The following is a 16084-nucleotide window of genomic DNA, read 5'->3' as shown; positions in this document are numbered from 1 at the left end:
TGCATAAATGCTGCATACTTGCCAACTCTCCAAAAGTTTTCTTAAAGTTTGCTACTAACTTTGGCTAATCGTCGAGTTGAACCGACTCTTCTGTAACGACTATCTGGCCAGTGTCTGGCCTCTGGTTGTTTTTGCGGGCCGATGTTGAAGATAGCGCAGTCTAAAAATCAGGGTCGTTTGTGTTGGTATGTGCCAATGGATATGCACGTACTTCACAACGGTGGCACTAGAGGGTGCAGCGTGGTAAGCGTAAAAGAGTAGCCTGGCACGACTCATGTGTGACGCGATTGGCCTATTCAAAATTTTTTTTCTGCATCTGTCTATCAATCAGTCAATCATTCAATCGAAAGCTCGTTGCACTGACACGTCGTGCACTGGCGCTCTCCTCAGGGGCCGCGTACAGGGAGATGGTGAGCCACCTTCTTCGGCCACTGGCCAGCAAGCCCGACATCAGCCTGGTGCGCTACGACGTGCACCACGCGTTGCCCAGCTCGGCCAACTCGCTCATCGGCCGTGCTGCCCACATCGCCGTGCTCGACTCCGAGCTCTTCATCGAGAAGTTCATGGTGGTCACTGGTCTGAAGTACTTCGCGTGAGACACGTCCTTTGCTTCCCCTCCTTTTTTTTTTTTCTATATAAGACCCACGTGTGTCTGTCACTGAGATTATTTTACACAACTGCGCTTACCTTGATCGCGGTGCTTGTTGGCCGCACGGGGGTTATTTTTTTCTTTGTTGCGTTGAAAGGAAGCTTCATCAATGGCCCAGCTTAACCTGCTAACTCTCAACTTCTGTCCTTAATTATGTTTTTTTACTTAGCAAATATTTTTTGAGGGTATTAGGAAAGGCACAAGCGTAGTACATCTCAGAACATGCAAAACTGGCGACTTCTTTTTTATTCCCTTTATTTTGCACTGCCTTTCTTTTTGTCTTCTTCCACAGCCCGAGTAATGTTCTGCCTAAACAAAACTACTAATTGTACGATTTATGCACGTGTTCAATGGAAACTTTCATTCAGTGAAATGTCAGTGGAAAGCTTTTCTAAATGTATGTAAAAGGCTGCAATAATATTATTCTCAACTTCCATGACAGCAAAACAAATGTAAACTTCGAAATGATTATGCATGAATGCCCAAAGCCTGCAGTTATTGGTGAAATGAGCTGACACGCATGACTCGTTACAGGAGACCAAAGCGCTGAGAAAGAGCACGATCCGTTCTTGGCAATACTGGGGCAAACTGGCAGGACAACAACGGGGCTAGGGAGTTAAAGGGTTCAATTTCTCTATCCAAATCCATGGGTGACGCAGTAATGACCTTGTTAGACAACCACGAAGCCAGTTTTTATTCGGATGAGGCGTATACTAACGACTAGCATAAGTGGCACTTTCATCGAGACCCTTAAGTTTAAAACATGATGAAAATTGTTTCAAAGTGCTGAAACAGCTAGCATACAACTGTTAATGCCGTATTGCATATAAAAATTTCATAAATTTTAATTATAGTCCATGCTTGTTGCAACAGATCCTCATACTACAAAGCTTTCAGATATAACCCTCTATTATTCTCACTTAGTTTGGTCTGCCTATATTATCAATGCAACCAATTCCGTCTTTAATGGGTGACACAGTAATGGCTGTCAGCAACCAGCGTCTGGAAAAGGGGGGACAGGAAAACGGCCTGCCACGTGGTTGTACAATTACCGGTTGAACCAATTTATCTGTAGTTATTTATACAGCTTAGACCACTTATAACGTAACCGTTTATAGTGCAGGACTGGCTACAACACAGCCTTTCCCAACTCCCGTTTACCTTCCCATAGAACTCCATGTATACGCATACCGCTTACAGTGCAGCCACGCCAGACGAAAGACCAGTTATAATGCGGCTTCCGCGGGAAAATCCCAGTGATAAGCGCGGTAGTGAGCATGCTTCTCTACAAGGTGTGCCCGCTGATGGTAGAGGAGAGTAACGAGGGTGTTGCGGAGGAGGAGCATGAGATGCGGAACAAACGAACGAATGCAAAAAAAAAAAATGTGGCGGCAGCGCGGTGGTTGCCTAGACGACGGCCGCTTATCAGCGGTGTGCTTTGCACTGAACACGGCTTCAGTTTCTGTGCGCCCGTCGCAGTGCGTGTCATGAAGTGCGGATATTGCGCGTGCGACGCTGTCAGTTTAAGCAGTGTTCCACAAATTTAGTTTGGAGCTATTAGGCCTTATGTGCACTTGTGAGGTACCGCCGTTCATACCAGTGTGTGCACATACAAACTTAGGCATTCGTAGTAATTGCCACGGTTTGTTATGGAAGTTGTGGTTGGGGTCTGAGTCAACGAAATGCATTGCAATGGCTGTACAGCACATGGAAAACAGAGAAACCACCTTGATAACGAAAGTGAAGGCACGATCAACACTCGAATAGAGGCAACTTGGTCCGCGGTTGCCATGTTTTCGACACTATGCATACGCTGATCAGTCCATGAGACGCTGTACTGCACCTGAAATTTGGTTGACGTTGCATTTTTTAAAAATTATTAGTATTACTTTGGCTGCTTCATGTGAGGACTGCGAGTACTTGGACAATAAACTTTCAACATTCGTAAATTTAAACAGATGCAAAACTGCCGGTCGCTCGCTTCAATTTTTTTATACACGCAGCTACTTGGCCTCCATGTTTTGTATATGTGAAGGCCTTGAAAATTGTTGTTTTGGTTATAGTGAGGTACCGCTTATAGTGCGGATATTCGCAACTCTGGTGACTTACGTTATAAGTGGTCTACACCATTCATTTCAGTGTTCTTATCGTTTCTGCGTTCACTTACGAGTTATACTACAGTATATGTGAAGTTTTGCCATTTTACAACATACTGTGACACTAATTTTGGATACAACAGAGTTCGGATATAATGAACCTTTGTCGCTGGATTATCATGGTGCGTTTGTAATGAGCGTCGACTGTATCTGATCATCTAAAGTGGTAAAAATTAACATGTTGGAGGGAACATTGTGTCCAGCTGATGTAGAATAAGGATGCAGAGGAAATGTGCAGATTTCACAGAAACAAGGATTCACTGTTGAAGAAAAAATGTGCCCTCATCTTTGTGCTAATGGCCAACTTCCCATTTTTTTTAGATCTAACCCCCCTTGCAGATATTGCAGAACATGTTTGGTTAAAATTAACGCACTAAATGTCGGGCTACATGGAGTGAACTTTCACAACAAACTTCATGCGGCAGAAATAGATGCAGTGGAATGGCACCAATTGTTCGTTCGCTTGGGCTACATGGAAGGGGGAAAAAAAGTGGACGCCACCGTGCATTTGCCCCGTAGCTGTCAATGTTGCCAGACTCAATGTATGTTTTTCCTGCAAAACAAGAAATTGAAACAAAAGGGTTTCCACTCTATCATTTGTTGTTAATTTCCAATCAGTTAGAAAAAAAGCTTCATGCATGCAGTTATAAACAATTCATACTTTTTGTAAGCGCTCTGCCGGCAGTCAGAGGGAGATCGTTTTTTTTTTTTTTTTAATTTTGCCAGGTGAATTTTATCTGGCCAAGCCAGATCGGCGGCAGGATTAAAACATTGTGATGCCGGGCATTGGGCATTCATTGCTAGGCAGAGTTTGTCACGTTGACACCAGTAGGGACACCATGTAGGGACACCATGGCTCCTTGTAAGTCCAGCCGTAATAGTATGCATCCTACCTGAAATTTGCTTCAGTGATCCAGGTTTTGCCAGGTCCTGTTTATGAAGCTATGCTTTGTCACGTAAGCGAATACAAAGCATTATTGTTATTTAAGAGTTTTTATTTAAGAGTTTTAATGTGGATTATAGACTTTTTGTTATTTGTTAATTTTGTGAAGTAAGGTCTATAAACCTGCTCCCAACTTTTCAAGCTTTGCAATTTTTAAAGAAAAATGTTGACCTCTGTCAAAACACTATTGGCCATGGAATGTTGATTGGTCCTGAATGTATTCAAACAAGTAATCGAGGCAAACGTTCTGCACGTCAGGATAGAGCGCCATCCACTGCTTCGAAGCTATCGACAGCTCATTCGATTAGCAGTAACTTTCGATTCACAACCGAAAGGTGTGGTACTGTCGGCTATGCGGTCAGTTGTGGCAAAACTTTCATTGCAGCATCTCTTGCATTCGTCATTATTTCACTCTTCTTTGTACTTTCTTCGTTCACATCCAAAAGTGCTGCAAAAAGACAGCAAACACTGAAAATATTTTTTTCTGAATAGCCAAAACCATAAAGCAGCCATGTAACGCATCCATCACAAAGCCACTTTCTGAGGACAATGCTTGAATTGCCACGTAGTGCCATTTTATTACTGTTTTTATGGTGTTCATAAGGCTCACGGCAAGAATAATTTGGTTATTCTCCTAAGCTAAGTATCGTATTGGAAGTTTTCATAGTGCATCCAGGTTAAACTTGACATATTGATGACATGTGCCATGTATGAAAACATGCTGTCTTGGCTTCCACCATGTTTCAGGTTCCTATAGTACATTTCTTTTTTCAACCAATCATGTTGTGTACAGCTTGCAATTAGTAGTTAAAACCATGCAAACAAGCAACAGGAAATGGAACTTCTTTGAGTAACTTATTCAGCTTTTCAAAGAATGTTGCACTTGTAATTCATGTGTGCCATAGGCCATTCAGAATCTGTCTCGCCTTTTCAGTGAGCTAACGTGAATGTGCATTACTCTTTAAGTTGGAAATTCGGGATCATTCCATGGGCTGTGGGCACCGTACATGGTCATGAACTTTGTGACGTGCAATTGGAAGGTTTTATACACAGTTTGGTTCAGACTGTCATCAGTTGACTTAGCTGCCTTTTGTCTCATGCTACAGCCTATGACAAGAAAGTAAGAGCCAGTTGGGGATTGTTGGCAATATTCAGCTGGCCTTAAGATTTTTGCAACAGGGTGTACGTGTAGTGCTGGTCACACTTTGTGGGTTACACTGTGTCAGTACTCCAATGCTGATTTCAGCCCAAATTGTATGTCAAACCTTGCATGCCTCGATGTCTGCTTGATGCATCTCATTAGCCCTCTTAGTTTGACTCACGGTAATTGTATTTGGTACTTAAAGTTCTATTTCATTTATAAATGGTCACTATGTTATCAATATGACATGCAGCCTGGCCCATTTCGTCTTCTGTGTGCTCGTACTGGAAAGGTTACGTACGCGCAGTCATAGTATTCGTATGTAAATGTGCAATGAAGCTGAAACATGGATGCATTCTGGAATACTGAACCGGTCCCGCTATCTGTGACACATGCTTCATATTTGCTTCTGCTTACCTTTCTGAATTCTCGAAAATTCCACTTGAACTCCTGTTTGGTCAGTGTAAGCAGTCTTGAAATTGTAGCATGAAAATTGAAAATTGCTGAAGTGAGCAACATCATAACTGTGGTTTCTTACTTATCCATAGAGAGGCGTTAGAAGCATGGCAGCTTGTAATAAGGTGAAGCCCGGTCAATGGGAGCAATCTCAGGTGTGTCGAAAGTTTTGTTTCCATGATTCATCATGAGTAATTGCGGGCTTTTAAAGCTGTCATTTTCCTTAGCAGATCTACTGAGAGAAAGCATTCACCTGTAAAGACGTAAATGGATGTGTGTATATTTATTTACGTAAATGGTTTGCTTACCATTCTGTAACTTCCTGTACAGTGTTTTTACTAAATTGGAGTGTAGATTTTTTTAACACTTTCTTGATGTGCTATCTTTTTTAGAAAGTATTGAATACTTTTAGTTTTTAGTACAGCCTTTATTGCTAGGCAACTGTGTTGTACGGGGAGAGCTATATTTATTTTTAGTTCTTATTTTGGCTGTGTTGGTTGTTAGCCAAAGATAACATTTCATTTTTTCTGTTCTTCAAATGGTGCATGAATTTATTGGTGCATGCATATTTTTAATATGTTGCTTCAGTGAATATGAAGTGCCGTATCGATGAATAATGTCAATTTATGTTAGGTCTTGGAAAGGACTTCTACCTCTGGAAATTATTATTTTAGTTGCTCACACATGTTTTTTGTATGTGTTGTTGTAAATTGATTTGTTATCACACTTTGCTTCCAGCATTTACAATGCAAGACATTGTAGCCTTGGAAGAGTGTGTACAAGTAGTCTTGTTGAGTTTGTATTATCTTGCGCTTTTTGTTCGCTGAACTGTTATTTTCTGTGCACGTTCACACATTCTAATCAGTGATCAAACCATGACATAGTGCTTTGGAGTGAGCTTATCATGACAGTATTGTTCTTACTTTTGAAAGGAGTTTATTGTCTGAAGTGTTGCTTCGAGACTGGTTCAGGATCTTCACAGTGTGGAGTCTCAGAGATAATGATTTGCAGATGTCATTATCGTGAAATTTTTTGATGTGTGATTGATGTTTTGTTGTGGAATCTAGCTGGAGAACCTAGCAGAGTTAACAATTAAAAAAAATTAAGGCTGTATGTTGGACAAGCAGAATTGTGCTGCAGATTCTAATTGCTAAGCACAGTTTATGTCAAGTTCACAGCTTGCAAAAGAGAATACTTAGCACACACGGTTGTTCTACAACTTTCTGCAGAAAATGCCATGTCGCAAACTGAACTCAAGAGAGACTTGTTCTTAAGTGTTTAGCCCCGTGTCAAACCATGTTTTGTGCTCACTTTTGTAATTAGCCTAACTTTTCATGTTTTCATACAACCTGTAATAATTTCATTTCATTTACTGTACATTCATTCATTGCGTTTGAGCTGATATACTATGTTGTATTTGATGAATGACTATTCCATTGTTCGCGTATAAACCCAGCAACGGATGGTAAAAAGAAAACTCGAAGGATGTTTCTGCTGTTTATTCACACTTTTTTGTAAGACGGCATGCAACACACTTGTTTTTGTTGGAAAGTTTCTTCACGGCGTTTATTTCTTGTTCCTAAATGAAAGATTTTGTATTGCATTGTTTTGCATTTCATGAGACTTCACTTGGTGTTCCGTCACACAATATTGTTAACTTTATTTTTCGGAGTTGCCAAATATATTTATTCTAGTGGCCTGCTGAGGCATCTTTACATAAAATTCACCTTGTTTTGTTATTGTATACTCATTCTTATTCCATATGTAAATATATACTATTTTTACTAAAGCCATGATTTTAAATATTCATTCAGTGCATTTGTTATAATCGGAAGATTGCTGTATGGTGGAAACAAATATTCCATGCAGCCGTTTGATGTAGTCAAACGATGGCATTCTTGCATGCAAACTGCAGTCAACAGTTTGGCCAACATGACATGTGCAGTCCTAGGTTGTAGACAACATAATCATGAAATACAGTGGACACTGTCAAGCTGAATGCTCTGATACGCCGAGTAATTTATCACTTTTGTTTAATATTCCTTATATTTAAGTTGTTTACGTTAAAAGGAAACTTTAGATCTTATCTCACTGTTCAAATGCATTTGAGAAGAAGAAATGCTTTCATTTGGTAGTTGTTGAACCAATTCAAGTGAAACCTGTTGTGTTTTAAGTAATGTGAGATTCTAGTGTCTGTTCCGCTTTTTGTTTGTGAATTGTGAAGTTTGAGAAATAATGAAGCATTAAGTCTGCAGAACCTCTGCAACTCCCCGACAGAAAGACCTAGTTCTGTAGACAACATCTCTAAGAGTGTCCGAGCTGAACATAAGTGATAGCAAATGCCACTCTATGTTGCAAATAAGCCTTGTGAAGAACTCAAGCAAATGAAGCGTTGTTTTATGTAGCCTATAAGTTAATATAGTAAATCTCTATGCTTTAAACATAGTCTTCGCTGGTGTCTCCAAAATTCGCAGAATTCTGATATGTATTTGTTTGCTGACCTCAAGATTTGGAAGCATATTTGCATTTTTCAAAGCTTTCTATTGTCCATCGGTTTACAAAAAAGTATTTTTATATTTAAACATGAGTCTGCTTCCAATGGTCACTCTGTTCTTTCTGTTCTCTTTTTTAATACAACAAATTTAATTTAGATCAGTTCAGCAAGCACGTAACAAAAAAGTTCATGCTTCACATCTATTTGAACAGCTTGGGACACCTAAAGTGAACTTCTGATTATGGGAACAGAATTTAAGGAGAGTATGTTAAACCCCAACTTAATGTGACTTGACTCAATCCACTGTCCTGCAATTAGTGGTCTTAGGTCATTAACATCATTTTTGCATAAACGTTCACGTCGACCTCCCGGCCCTCTCTACCACCTCCATGCTTCATTTAAACGCCGTACACTAATATGCCCAAATCGTCAACCTGGTTGTGAAAACTCCCCAGTGGTACTAGCTTGAAAGTACAAGCTTGTCTACATCTGTTATGTGAACTTTAGTTGTTGTGTTACTGCGAAAAAAAAAAAAAAAAACTCATTTTGTGCAAGCTGTTCCCTCTTGTCATTTAAAACTATTGTACAGCCAAGAATTCTCTGCCCCACCTTCAGTACAACATGCAGAGGTAGTGATATGGTGGCCACTTATATGCTTAAGTCCATGGTGCCACCTGACATTTTGATAGTACAGGGTGATACAATATAAAAGAGAACACCTAAACGGTACTCAAGCAACAACTGCTGAAGAAGTGCGATTTGGGACACTACTCGCCTATGCTTGCTTCGTGACTTTCCTGTTAAAGAAACCTCTTGTTTAACTGCGAGGACAATGGATGCTCTTCAATGCAAACCAGGTGTTCTAGTTCATATTGTTCACCACCGTACTTGCACAGTCAGTTGAGAGTACACCTGTTCTACATCATGCCTGCAGCTGTGTGCTTTAGAGGGAACTGTGCACTGTGTAAGGCCTGGTGCAATAATGGTGCGGGATCCTTGCAATGTATATCGCTAGGGCTGGGCACTGATTGCAACATAAAACCTTGCTAATTGCCAGTCTTAATTAATGTGGCTGTTTCCCAAACTGTGTATTGCACCTGCAGACAGTTGATACATATTCAGTGGGCAAGTAGGGGTTGTTGCAAAGTAGGTTATTAACCTGATTCAGGGTTCTAAAGAATGAATGTAGCATAAATGAAAGCAAAATAATAATTAGATTAGAATAATTAGAAGTCTAAGCTTTGTAACACTCCAGTGCTTGCAGAACCTGTGTTCTAACAAGTAAACTTAAATAGCCGTCGTTATGGTGGGCATGTGTCTTTCTTTGCATTGCATTCCGACCCAGCTGATTTTACTTTGGCCACATTAAACTTGAATATCATATCAGGCATTGTGGTATTGAGAAGCCCTGTAGGAAGAGGGCGGGGGGGGGGGGGGAGGAATTGTGTTTGTGGTTTGCATTCTTGGTGAGTCACAAGGTCCAGAGTTCGGGAAACACTGCATTAACTGATTAATTGATGGATGATTGGCTCTTATGATCAACGTGCACATCTTTGAATGAAATAAACTGAATGCACTGCATATGATACTACTGCTCATTGTCGGACTATAAACGCTCGTTAATTTGGTGTTCACGAAACTGCCACCATTTCTGTGCTAGTTCTTGCAGTTTTTGTCATTACATTCGCCGGGCGTGTTGCCGATGATTGAGGACAACTGTCCTGGAAAAATTAACTGGAATCGAAGCATTAGTTCAATTGATGGGGAGGTTTACTTGTCAATTGCCCAGCCCTATCTATATGGCACTTGGTGTGATGTCAACAGAAGTACACATTAGACTCCCTTCCCGAGATGCTGTTGTTCAGTAATTGTCGCATTACCGTGCCATAATATGTAAGCTACAGAAGAAACCAGCGGTCACATGGTGGCAATACAGTAGCGTCGGAGCGCTTGCATCTTTATAACCACGAAGGAGACCTAAGCTTGACGTTTGTCTTTTGTACTCTGAAAGTTTTGAGCTCCGGAATGGTTGTGTACCACATGTTGGTCAGACACCACTCCGCTGTATACCACGTGCTTGTGTGTGCAGGACTCGCGCTTCAGCCAAGGTTTCACGTGCCATTTTTGCTCGTTCCTTTTTTTGGGGCTGGCCTCACCTACTGAAGTGTTCAGTGAAGAATCTTGAGAAATCTTGGCTTGCTTTCCATTATCACCAGGAATTGTCACCTAGTCATTTACAGGAATGCGGCTGTTGGCCTTTGGGCTATGCTGCTGCCAGTGTTGGAGGTGTCAGCTGATGCCAGTGGCTTGCACAATGAGCTCAGCGGAGAGACACATTGTGCTGTGTGCGTGAGGCATATTGTGTACATGGATGTCTTCATGAAATTTAATGTGTGATCATTGTGTGCACTTGTTGCGCTTCATTAAACGGATGTTTAAAGTCACCCTGTGCGGGACTTGGTGTGTCATGGTCTCTTTGTTAACCGCTGCAATGCGCTAGATTTTCTTACCCCAAGCGGTCGCGTAATGCGAAGCTTCCTGTTTGCGACAATTGACTGACAAGCTAGTTGCTCATAATTAGGTGAACCAGGCTAATATATGGGATGAAAGAAGGAGCACACAAACACCGTGCTGTATCTGGTTACTCCTTGTTCCAGCCCATGTGGTGGCGCTGTTTTTTTTTTTTTTCCTATTTGCACCTGCACAAGTGGGTAACTAGGTAATGTCACATTATAAAATGTATGAAAGAAAGTACGAAGGAAAAGTTCTAAATACAAAGCATTCTTTCACTGAGTATCAGCGTAATAAATTGCAGACATGATTGTCACCACATCATCTGTGCACCATGCTTCTGTATTTTCTGGTTACAAACCTGGTGATAGGTTTCTTAAAGGGGCCATGAGTCACCCCTCGGGGTTGGTGAAATAACATAGTCGGCGGGTAGCATACGCTCCTGTGAACACCTCGGCCAAGTTTTGCCGTCTCACGTGGTGCATGGAGCTTGCAAGCGGAGCGCGAAGTGACCTTTCTCTCAAACGCTTTCTTTTCAACGGAAGCCATGTTCCTCACTCTTTTCTGGGTGCTTTATTTCATAATAAAGTGGATTCCCATATGCGGCTGCTATTGGTAGCTGCAATCGGCTACGTAGCGTAGACACCGTGGCCGCCGTGGGGCGCCGCCATGAGTCCACTGGGTAAGCACACTGCGGCTCGCTGAGGACAAACGCGTTTGGCTTACGTTTAGTGCATCGCAGGCACCAAAATTGGAAGTCGTGGCATCTGTGTGAACATCCAAAATGAAATTTGATCTGCGCGCCATGGTGACATTTAGAAGGTGGAGCATTGTGGCCACGCCTCACTCCGCCGTAGCTGTCGCAGTGCCAGGCATTGAAGAAGGAACGGAGCACAGCGGATGCTTGTTTGATTGCCAATAACTCCACTTCTGCTGAACGTATTGAAGTACTTTTTGTGGCAAAGTATTTCTAAAATAGTCTTTTTCACTTCAAGCGCCTTTCTACATTTAGACAAAAAGTGCTTCAGGGCTCCTTTAAATGGCTCGTCGGGCACAAAGCAAGATGTTCGGAGTGTTGACATAAGCTGACATGGGCTGTCACCTAATTGTTTCTTTTGCCATGTTGATGAGAGTGATTTTGGTCAATTTACACACACAACTGTGGTGTGGACACTGCAACATATTGGCGATCAGCGACATCTGGAGAATACAATGCCAAATACACCACAGTTCAGTTCGAAGATAATTTGTGTAGATGCACCAGCCAATTACATTCCCTCTTTTCTGTGACCTCGCTGTGGGGGCAAACTTCTTTCAATATCAGCGTTGCCCTGGAATTATGTTCATAACATGGAAACAGCACATACATGAGCCATATGTGATGTATGGGATGAGATATATGTGATGGACTTTTGTGGGTGCAGCTTGTATTGAATTCTTAGGTAGGTCATCAAATATAGAACAGTATTAATTTTGTATTACTTTTTTTTCTTCTGTTTTCAGTTTTGAAAGGAAATGACCCAAAACAACTCAGAACCGTAGCATTTTTATCGGTTAACGTAATCTGTCCTGTCTACAAGGTACCTGAGGGGAGAATTGTTTAATTTCGTAGGACATACCCCGCAGATGCACACAGATGCATCTGCGATAATTATTATCGCAGATGCGATAATAATTACCGGAATTAGTCCGCGCGGCAACGAATGATCGCCCACGCCAAGGTTCGCAAGCGAGATCACGCTTCGTCAGGTCTCTCTTGCGAGACGCGTTCGTTAGTTTAAAGACGTAAAAATGTGTCGTACATCTAGACATCAACGCACTCAGTCCTCATTGAGTGTGGGGCTTACTCCGGGCGTCATCACCCGCCATGTGTGTGACTGCAGATCTGTACACCAGAGGGAGCTTCTGTTGCTAGGGCGCCTGGGTGAAGTTAAGCGGCTCGGGCTTGCGGCAGGTTCAGAGCATATGCCTCGCGCATGCAACGAGCGCGATCTTCTGGACGAGTATCTCACAGCCCAGCGGTGCGATGTGCACGTTGAAGGAGTTTAGGGAGCTGCGGAAAGGAACGTGCACCTCTAGCCGGACGAGGTTCAGGTCCGGCTTGTCGATGAGCGGTTTGAGGATGTTGCGAAGCATCTCCCGGTAGCGACTTTACAATTGCTAGTACGTACAGCGGGGGCGTGGCACTGCGGGTCACGTGACTTCCGCTTAACACGTGTTGTCATGGCAAGTGTGGAGCTCCTAGGTGCCTAGGGGCATAATCGCTTAGGGACTTTTGAGGCAGTGGTCTCTGCTGAGCGTGGCTCTCTTATCTCCGGGACCGGGCGCAGCGACCTTGCCGAGCGCAGCTCCTACGTGTGTAGGGAGCGAATCGTTTAGGGCGCGTTGAATGTCTGGTGGTGTCTGGCCCACGCCGGCCGCGCTTTATTATTGTAGCATTTGTTCTAGTGGCGGAAATCCTTGCAGTAGTAGGTGGTGTGGCATGACGGCTTTTTTTCTCGGTGAACTGTGGTGGTGTAAACAAGCGCGCGGATGCTGCTTGCGTTCGTGCCCCGGTGCCGCGGCGGAAGCCGCGGGCGCCGACGCGAGCAATATCTGCTTAAGGGGGTATGAGCCATTCATTGTTCATGTCCTAACGCGCGCTCCGCCTTTGCGTTAGGACACTTCGTCAGTTGCTCCTCTGGGTGTGGTGGAGAAAGACGTACGTTAACCTAAGGTCTAGGGGCTAGCGCTATTTAGGCGATACCTTTTTTTTTTTTATATTGTCTGCAAAGTAGAGCGCCTAGGCGTCAGTGTTGAATCGCTGATTACAAATTTATTTCTGTGTTTGAGCCGTCCCTCTGTGGAGAAAGATAGACAGAAAGTTTATTTTATCTGGACTCTGGAGAGCTAGCAGCGCCTCAAGCAAAACCTTGTGTGTTATGTGGACTCCGCAGACAAACAGCAGTGGTGCACACAAGGTAACGTTTAATATCAACTCACCACTCTCGTAGCCCATGCCTTATGGTCAAAGATGGACAACAAAGTGCACAAACCATAACACATGTACACGCACAACATATGCGAGCAAAATAACCAAGGATCGCTATTACATGTCACCGCAGAGCATGTGAACGACGTGGGCTCGTAACAGTGGTCGCATGTACAAGGTTAAAACATTGCGCGTAGTATCAAAGGGGAAGTTTATTGCATCTCGTATCTTGTCTGCAACCTACCGTACTCTCCGTTTTTTCCGATGTCTCATGAATGTTATACAAAATATAACAATGACACACAGAATTATATACAATCACATAAGTGCGTAGCGGTTACTTTACACATTTCAACCATATATGTAATCGCAGGATGCCATATTCTTTGGATAGTGCACTGCTCCCAGAGCCGAAGTCTTCACGCATGACGCTAGATATTATTGCACATAACCACCGAGTAGTTCGGGCAATTTCAGTCAGTTTTTGACGAAGGTTTTTTTACAGGTTCATAAGGAGAACGGCAGCCTTCGTTAACTGCTCCACCATCAACTAAAGCTTTTAAAGTCAATCCGACCAATGCAAATATTTAACTAGTGAAAACGCAATATTCAATGTCTTGTTTTACAATATCACGATGTTGCGATCCGTTAGGATCACAATATGGACGTCAACTACCATTAAAGAAAAAAAGAAAAAGTGCGGATCCCACACACTGTGGGAATCGATGTAAGCGAAGCTTTGTATGCTGTTTGCTTTGACTGACGATAATTAGCGGTGATGTTGGCGGTGAATGTGTATTTTGTTCAGCGTTTAGTGCAATACGAGAGTGGTGAGTTGATGTTAAACGTTACCTTGTGTGCACCACTGCTGTTTGTCTGCGTAGTCCACATAACACACAAGGTTTTGCTTGAGGCGTTGCTTGCTGCGCGTCATTGTTCATAATCTCGGAGGGGGTTGAGCTTTATCATTGCCTCACATGGCACATCGCATCGTGGCAGAACTGTATAGAACATTTCCTCAACAACGACTAGTCGGCAAGGGGTCTGCTCTTGTGCGTTCGGCTGCTGGAAAGGAGTGTTCGGAACGTTTGACATAGGGACGCGGCAGCGCAGCGTGCTTCCCCACCACGGCTGCCGGCAGAGAAGCTAAAGCCCCTTGATGTTAGAAAGTAGCGACACTCTCCTCCACGCGCGCGCTTTCCTCCTCAATTCTCCTCGGATTTCTCCCCCTCACCCGGCCGGCGCGGCGCTGAACCCTCCAGTGGCTCGCTGCAGCCGCATTAGAATCAATGCGCGCGCTTGTTTATTCGGCCCTTTGAAGCGTTGTATGGGAATTTATCCCTTGTGAAACTGTCATGACGAAAGTACGTTTACGATAGAACGTCGTGCCATTTTTTTAGGACGCTTCGATAAATACAAGCGGAAGCGCTCCGAAAAAAATGAGTACCAAGCAGTGGCTGAGCTGTTTACCTCTACGTCGCCACTTGGGTTGTCCGTAACGCGGAGGTGTATTGGGTGCATACAATATATGCAGCGTAGAGTATAAACGAGAATTTGGTTCACTATCTTCGCTCTTAAAAGGCTCAGAGAAGGTAACCAAGAAGAAATGTGATAGTTTACTTAAAGTGAATTCGCCAAAATGAGTGGGCCAAAAGCCTTTGTACCAATGCTACTGTGCGAAATACGTGCTGTGTTTGCGAAACAGCCAACATAGAACTTTACCCACGCGCCTGTATTCCGTCACTATGAAACGACGAGAAATTACATTCCATCACCTCTGGGAGTAACCTAAGTCTCTCTCTCTCAAAAAAAAAAGGCTGGTTGCTTACACGGAAACTGCTAAGACTGGCACTTGATAATTAACTTACAAACTTCAAGATGTCAAGTTTATCAGAATTGAGGGAGATTATCAGAAGCGCGTGGCTTGTACTTAATGAGCATGCGCGAATAATACATAATACCACTTATCTACCTATATATTGCGGTTCATGCCTTCGCAACGTAAAGTACATAAAGGAAAAAAAAATGCTCGCAGTATTGAAACTTTGCAAAGATACAATAAGCACGCAATAAGAGTAAAATAGTTCCTTGGCTTCACAAGCATCAGGCGCAAGGATCACACGCACACACATACATGCACACACATACACGCACACAAGCACGCACATACACAAACACGCACACACACACACGCACACAACTACAAAATATGAGTTACAGGCATTAACTCACAAATTACATACATTTGAAAACTAACGCACGCGCGAAAACACAAAAAGCTTTGTCATGGCTCGAAGAGTCAACGAAAATTTCAGCCGACTCACTTTAAAAAAAAACTATATGCACAGTTATCGGTGCACTGTATTAAACTGAACGAAGAGTCCGGCTATGCGAAGAGCATTAAAATCTCCACGCAACTTCATCCACAAATATGAGGAAAGCTGCAACATTCACCTCGCAAAGAACGGCGTGCTTAGAAGAGGCGAAATCCCTTCTCCCGATGTTATGGAGCCACTGCTTCCGACGCACGACATTGCGTTCACCTCGGGGGATATAAAATAAGGCTTGCCCGTTCTCTGGCCTGCTGCTGCATTGAAACGCGCAGCAGCAAGGCATTTTCACGGGGAACAAATCTCAGATTCCTACGAAAGGATGGAAAAACTTGGGAAACACACGTTCGGAGCGGCAGGGCGACCACCACTTGGACTGCTCATGGCGAGCGGGAGAAACTAAAGGCGCGCGAAAGCAAGTTTCGCGCCGTTT

General features: G+C 43.1%; 1 protein-coding gene across 4 annotated transcripts in view; it reads left to right on the top strand.

Moving 5' to 3' along the window:
* LOC119466395 (protein FAM135A-like) overlaps nucleotides 1-11223 on the top strand; it is a 59892-nt gene extending 48669 nt beyond the window's left edge. For all 4 annotated transcript variants that reach the window (XM_049657335.1, XM_049657336.1, XM_049657334.1 and 1 more), the window contains one exon: nucleotides 391-11223. In XM_049657335.1, the coding sequence (XP_049513292.1) occupies nucleotides 391-596 (206 nt within the window). In that variant the 3' untranslated portion in view covers nucleotides 597-11223. The remainder of the gene's footprint in view (nucleotides 1-390) is intronic.
* The last annotated feature ends 4861 nt before the right edge of the window (nucleotides 11224-16084 follow it).

This window comes from Dermacentor silvarum, chromosome 10 (genome assembly GCF_013339745.2).
Source record: "Dermacentor silvarum isolate Dsil-2018 chromosome 10, BIME_Dsil_1.4, whole genome shotgun sequence".
Classification (NCBI taxonomy): Eukaryota; Metazoa; Arthropoda; class Arachnida; order Ixodida; family Ixodidae; genus Dermacentor; species Dermacentor silvarum.
Note: the sequence above shows the minus strand (reverse complement) of the source record. Positions and strands in the feature narration are given on the sequence as shown.